This window comes from Pecten maximus, chromosome 17 (assembly GCF_902652985.1).
Source record: "Pecten maximus chromosome 17, xPecMax1.1, whole genome shotgun sequence".
Lineage (NCBI taxonomy): Eukaryota > Metazoa > Mollusca > Bivalvia > Pectinida > Pectinidae > Pecten > Pecten maximus.
The window spans coordinates 17,843,432-17,850,813 of NC_047031.1; the positions used below are offsets into that span (position 1 = coordinate 17,843,432).

General features: G+C 37.5%; 1 protein-coding gene across 1 annotated transcript; it reads right to left on the reverse strand.

The window, feature by feature from the left end:
- Positions 1 to 3,537: 3,537 nt before the first annotated feature.
- LOC117315595 lies at positions 3,538 to 6,192 on the reverse strand. The gene is made up of 2 exons (XM_033869857.1): positions 5,586 to 6,192; positions 3,538 to 4,029 (listed from the first exon to the last, which is right to left on the reverse strand). The coding sequence occupies exons 1-2, from the start codon at positions 6,178 to 6,180 to the stop codon at positions 3,602 to 3,604; spliced, it is 1,023 nt and encodes a 340-aa protein (XP_033725748.1). The 5' UTR covers positions 6,181 to 6,192; the 3' UTR covers positions 3,538 to 3,601.
- Positions 6,193 to 7,382: the final 1,190 nt, after the last annotated feature.

The window sequence follows — 7,382 nt, forward strand, 5'->3', positions numbered from 1 at the left end:
CTAAAGGCCAGGGGACAGAATCCAAAGCCTTCCTCACAGGGGCGAACGCTGAACTAAAGGCCAGGGGAAAGAATCTACAGCCTTCCTCACGAACGTTCAACTAAAGGTCAAGGGGACAGGACCCAAAACCTTCCTATACAGGGGCGGATGGTCATCTAAAGCCAAAAAGTGAGGCATTGACAAGGGAAACACTAGAAAGAAGAAAGGAGAGAAAAGATAAATTCAAAATCTAGTCCCCTCTTCAAGAATGATGCAAATGGGGCAGCGTGTACCTTCAGGCAGAAGCCGTTTCATTGAGATATGCATGACGTCATTTCTCTCGGTCAACAACACTGACAGCGGAACTGAATTTCACTGCTTAGGGACAAAAACCTCTAATAAGAAGTGATTGGAGTGTTTGTTTGTCTGTTGCTTTTTTCGTCCCATGAACAGCAAGGGTCATTTTTAGGCACACTTATCTTGTAGTAGCTTGTGGCTATGTTATTAACAATAGACGGAAGGTCAGTCATATGCCATCTAGAGCAATAAGAGTAAAGCATCTTGCCCTAGGACACCATCACGTCAGCCAGACCGGTCCGTTTCTCAGCTTCCCGAGCAAGAAAAAACGCCACGGGTAGGGAACGTCGAACTGTGTGACTCAGATTTTTACCTTATGTTAAAATGAGAAAGTTTCAAGGAAGTCATTAGAAAATTCTATCATCACATAGAAAAAAAGCGAAAAGATAAAATCATGTAGCCTCTTAAGAATTGTACAATGGGGCAGCATGTTCATAGTACTATTCCTACGCTCTACCTGCAAGATTATCTTTACATTGAGACCTTTCAGACAGACCAGATGGTCTGGAAGTGAAAGCGTCTTCTGGTTCAATAGTTTTCAATGTCACGCTCTCAAAATGAGAAGAGAGATCCAAATAATAAATACAGATTGTCAGCAATAGTAATGTCCGATAGGAAATCATAACACCTCTCATATAAACATTTATATATGATCTTATATAACTTAAAGTGGTGGAATTGTGCTGTAGAATGATGGTGGTAAATAATTATTAATTTGATGTGAATAAGTAGTAGATTGACTTCATTTAAATGGGATATGTAGAGCGTGCACTAAAACTCTTACTACACACGACTGTTTTTATGTTTTAGAGTTTTAAATATAGACCTTATTGACTTAACTTTCCTCCTAGATTTCGGACGTTCGTTCCGTAATGTCTAACAGACAGCGGTTGCTAAATGTCGGAAGGCCTCATAATAAATACATAAACCTTTAGCTGAAGCAGTTCTAATTGGATAATAAGTTGCTGTACATGTCAGACACCAAAGATAATGTTTTGACCGGATTTGAACTTTTTTCCTGTTTTTTTTTTAATCTCTTTAGGATTTACATCCTTTAGATATATATTAATAGATAATCTTTTTTTAAATCAAATTAGACTACGGAGATTAAGTCTATATGGTATAACGTTAAATGACGTCAGAAGAAGTTTTTTTCTCATAAAATTGCACCAGTAACGTAGATGCGTCGTTTCCTTAATTCGATTTCAATTAGAAATCATATCAATGATTTATCCGTCAAAGTCAAACTGGGCATGTCCGACAATCGTCTCGTCTTTCCTCACAAACATCTAGAGATAATCGAAAAACTGATCCATTTATAAGAGGGGATTATATTTATTTTCATTCTTGTCATTTAAAAAAAAAACACTTTTTATTATTATCACATTTCAAACCTTTTTAAGTTTCTTTTAAAGATATCTACAGATTTCTTAGCGGCGTTTTTAAGCTTTACGCTTCCTACGTGATTATCAAGTCTTCCTCGTCCCACTATTGCAGGGTTGTTTCGGCAATACATCGACAGCACGGGGGTATCAAATCTATCATTTTGAATATTCGTAGCGACCGTTATATTGTTTTGTTTAAGATGGCGTCTGGGATTTTTCGCGGGAAAAAAGTTATATTTCCTATAAGCACTGCTCAATAATGACTTGTTTGTCCATTAAAAACAGTCCTACATATCGTTAGCTGTTTATTGACTTTTCTTATTAAACATGGTTGGTTTCATGTAAACGCTCAAAGTTTAGAACTAATTAGCGCCATCTAGCGGAGAAAAATGGTACTAATGTAGGTAACTCAGTCAACACTAGTTAATCCAGTCTACATTAGTTATACATAAATCCGAGATAAAAGTCTTTATCATCTCTGAAGCAATATATAATATATCACTTGAAGATGCTATTTAGTATACAATCGGTATGAATACAATTTGAGTCACAGATAATAGCGGGCGACATTCTATTTATCTGTCACCCTAATTGTATTCATATCGACTGTATACTGGCATAGCATCCGTAACAGTTCAACGTTAATCTTTGCATTTTGGCATTTTTTTCTTAATCAGAAACACATAAAATGTAAACTTTATTCATTTTACAACAATTGCGAAACAAGTTGTATTAACTTATACTAAACACGCTTGTGGCCCTGATGGAAGCGCGCGAGGGGTCTTACTATGGGAGGAAACCGGAGTACCCAGGGAATCGAACACCGGCCGCCTAGGTGAAAGGCAAGTGTGGTAATTGGTAATGTGCCACCCGACCATCAAACAAATAGGGTGCTTAAATTTGCTGCTTACAGTGTACCTAAAGACTGAATCCAGTAGTGATTCCCAGAACAGCCGGTACTTCCAGCAAATTATAGTTCCTCGTGTCATCATAAACAACAAGCTCATAGAATAAAAATAGTTTGGAATTAAAGCCTTATCGTGCTTTGATATTTTGCACGGATTAAAAGTCATGAGGCGGGGCTCGAACGGGTTAGATTGAGAGTCTCGAGTGTTTCCATTGAAATGGTTATGTTTCTTTAAACTGGATTTTCGGCAAAATACCCATTCGGAATTAATAAATAAAATCCTTCCGCTCAGTAGGTGATAACGATTCCAGTGGCACATGATGAGCATTTCGTTTGAATTAGATTCTTCCATGTTTATTCGGTCAAATCAGTGTTGCTTACAGACGACTTTGACGAACTTTGAAAGGTGCTTATAATAATTTTGTGCAGCTTCGTTCTGACATATATTTACAGTGTTGAAATCTTATATTCGTAACTAAGGCTAACATTCGGAAATATTGAAACCACGTAGCCATACGTTTGTTTGCCCAAACACCTCTAGTTGTATTCATACGCTGGCCGAATCACTGCAACTTGAAGCATGCAATCTCATTTACTACAGATTGGTTTACAAACGACATATACATGTAGGCAAATGAACAACAGAAGTAGATATATATAAGTAAAACTTTAGGTGATATGATACGCATGCTTTGTATTCTTGAACATCAGGGATGAGTGACGTCACTCGTTTTATGACGTCACGTATTTTTGTCTCAAAAGCAAAACCTAAAGGAGATCGGAATCTTGAAATCCAATCCTCGTTAGAAAGATTATTTTAATCTGCTAAAAAAATCATAAAGAAAGAAAGGATAAGAAAACAGAAGGAAAAAGGGGGAAAAGGGAAAAAATAAATCCAAAAGACAGAAGGGTAAAACCATGTCCTTTATAAGTATGTTATACATGCTTCACACGATAACCTTTTCCCCAGAAGCTATAACTTAAAGCCGGAGAAAGTTGACCAAACAGATCCATATACCCGTGTAGAACCTTCGTTGTTGATACCCGGGCTTCTCATTATTCGAACCCAAACCCGGTCTCCGACGTTCAAATGTACCATCACTGAGTTGGAGCCCTGGTTGTACCGCTGATTCCCGCCGGCATAGTTCCTCATCAACAGGTTGGCATTGACAACCAGCTCTGTTTCGACCTGTTCGTTGGAGAATGCCATGATAGTAACAGAAAAATGATAAACCCCGGCTTCCGGACATGTAAATATTCCCGTCAGATTGTCGTAGGCCGCGCCCTCGTTGAGGATGGAGTGAGGAAATAAAACTGTCTGGTGAGATGAAAGCGATTGGGCATGATCTGCCATTTGAGCGGAAAATGCCTTCTCCATGTGTTCGTCAGGTACACGGCGACCTGCAATATAGAATATATTCAAACTTCGTTAACATAAACTCTGATAACTCGAATATCTTTATTCATAGTAAAAATTCAGGATCGACAATATTGACTGTATACACTGTTTTCTGGGTCCCTGAATGTCGGATACATTATACATACACGTATTACCCTTCCTCCGGGGAGATATGAATATTTCTTAACCCGAGCCGTAATATATATTTGCCGGTGGCGGTGGTTAAGATAATGTGACATGTCGAGGGTGAACAAATAGTATTGTCACTCGACAGCAAGGAAAATGCATTGTTTATTTCACAAAATAGATAAATACATAAATAAACAAATAAATAAATATAAATAAATAAATACAAACAAACAAATAAATAATAAATCAATTAAAATTATCCATTGGGAAATATTAAATCTCCTGCTCAGATTGTTTAACTTCGATATTTTCTCGGTTATGTTCCTTTGAGAACTCCCTAAAACATTTCATAGTTGACAATGTTGCTTCCTTACGTGATAACCGCATCCTTTACAAAAGAAAAAGTCAACATGGCGGTTGAAGTCAAAAATATATGTGGCTTGTTGATTTCAATCCGATTTCCGCACCATCTTTCAACTTTTTCGAATTCCTAATATCATAACTTGCTAAAAACTTCGCCAATTTCTTTGTATGTTTTCTCTTTGCGTTGATATATAATAAAGTTGGATTCACGACCCGCAATATATATATATGTATGAAATACAATTTTGAAAATTCTTATCCGGTTTTCTCTGCCGGGGATTTCCTATATTTGATAAAACACTATTTCAATTTCTACTCAAGTTGGACTCAATGAAACTACCAAACTTAATCTGTTTCATTTGCTCATGAATTTGACCAGATTAACACTGATCATTGCGTATGAATACATGGTTAAAATCCTTCCGCGGAACGATTTCACTTTTTTACATTGTTGTTATAAACATGGAATAATTATTAAAATTATCAAATTTATAATGTATTGTTGTATTTTATGAAAATAAATACTTCTATTTTGACAAAATAATGCTGTTTTTTATCCTAACATTGCGGACTATTTTACTCGACCGACTAGACATGCACAATCCGGAACTCCTCGGGTTTTTCTGCATTTGGACTTGCACAAGCTTCGAGACATTAATATCTAGACCGACTTTTTTATTTAAAAAAAAACAATTGAAATATAAGGATTGAATCTTGATTTGGTCGATTTCATGGGGTCATGAATTGAGTTGCTCTTGAGACAAATTTAATGAACTGCGAATTTGTCTCAAGAGCAACTCAATTCATGACCCCATGAAATCGACCAAATCAAGATTCAATCCTTAAATGCTTCTATGTATATGGACCGTGGGTGGGATTGGGTGTCATACAATATCCAACATTTTGAAGCCACAAAAGAACTCATTTTACCAGAAATTTTGAAAATGATGAAACTTTTTTCATTAATATTGTTTTCCATGTAATCTTTTCCCGGTTATATTCTATACATGGATACGATGGAAATGTGATCCCTTGGAAATAACAACATTTATGATTTAAAACTTACCTCGTGACGATAAACGTCTATAATTTTTAGTTTTACTACCCCAAGCTGTCTGTAGATTAGGGGACGAGGTTTGTCCATCAGACAACAGCGGAATCACTCTACTCTGAATCCCAGAGACTGGAGCGATTTTGCCACTTTCGTCACTGAATGTATGCTGTTCGGAACCTGTGTCCTGTCTGTCATTAACACAAGGTGTAGGGATGCCCGATTCTGGTGCTTCTTTTTCACTTTCATCCCTGAATATTTCACTCATGAATCGGGCTTTGTGAAATTCTGACTTTATTGCAGACAATTCTGTCCTAGTCATTTCTAATTCAGACTGAGTCTTCTTTAGTTCAGAGCCAGTGTCCTTTAGCTTCGTTTCGGCAACTAAAAGTTTTAAACCGACAACCTTCAATGTCGATTTTGTGGAGACTAGTTCCGACTCCACGTATTGCAGTTTTGCTTGAGTGTCTTTCAACTCGGATTTAAGCGACTGTATGGACATGGAAAAGTCTCTTTCGATTTTACGGAGTTGCATTTCAAGAGAGTCCTCACCGTTAGTGAAAGTCACATTTACCCACAACAACAGAAGTATAAACTGTTCAATCGCCATATTGACCGATCTCTGAGATAACACGGTGACTTTCTTATCAGTCAGAGGCTATCTTTGCATAAATACCTATATCACGTGACTACAGCACATATGTACTAAATTATCCTACATGATTTTGATATCATATGCAATTGTTTAATAGTTCAATGATATGATACGAAGGTTTGCGTATAATATAAACTTTCATGCTATTTTTTCTTTTAGACATTTTTTCACAAGCAATCGTGTGACGTCACAATAGTGTTGCTTGTACAGCATTTTTAAATGTAAACGTTATCTATTTTACAGCAATTGCGAAACAAGTAATACATGTATCAACTTATGTTAATCACGCTTGTTGGCCCCAGAAGGAAGCGCGCGAGAGGTCTTACTGTGGGAGGAAATCGGAGTACCGGGGAAAACCAACGTGGTCGGTTAGGTGAACGTCCGATCGTGGAATCGAACCCAGGCCGCGTATGTTAAAGACAAGTTTGTTACCACTGTACCACTCGACCACCGATACAGTCGCTTAGTTCCAACACCAGGGAAAAACTGCACTAGACTCCGCCATATCGACCCTGAAGACTCACACGTGACCTTTAATCGCACCTGTGGTGTTTTAGTTGGGCGTCAGATGTAACAAGAGGGAAAAATGCAGCGCCCAGACCGGGACTCGAACCAGGGACCTTCTAACTCCAGACAGACGCTCTAATCATTTACTGGCTACCGGCGTTCTGCCCAGTACAGTTCCCCTACAAATCAATTTAATTCATTCAAACGTATCATATCGATAGGACATTAAAGAGGTTGGGCACAAGTTCTTACAACTTGTAATGACCTCTTTTGACAGTAAAATAGCATATAGCACGCGCCGATATGATTTAAACATGTACGAGTACTCATAGTATTCTTATTGTTAATATCAAAGAAAGGGAATGAAAGAGAGGGAAGAGGAGAAAGCTAAGGATGGGAGAGATAAGGAAGGGAGAGATAAGGAGCGAAAGATCTGGTTGTCTACTAAGTAGTTTCAAACCTTTTTGATGATTTGATAAAAGAAAGTACGTCCAGGACTACTTTAAGATTTGTTTGAAATGAAAGGTTAATTATGTCTACCAAAGGAGTTTATGGACATGACGAACTAGCTGGATACCAATATCATCTATAGAGAATTTAATAAGGCTAATCGTGGATTTGCAAATTGTGGACAAATGGGAGAAAATGTG

Coding starts and splice junctions, on each gene's coding strand:
- LOC117315595 (XM_033869857.1), bottom strand. CDS start 6,180: ATGGCGATTGAACAGTTTATACTTCTGTTGTTGTGGGTAAATGTGACT. Junction 4,030..5,585: donor TAGACGTTTATCGTCACGAG/GTAAGTTTTAAA, acceptor TCTATATTGCAG/GTCGCCGTGTACCTGACGAA.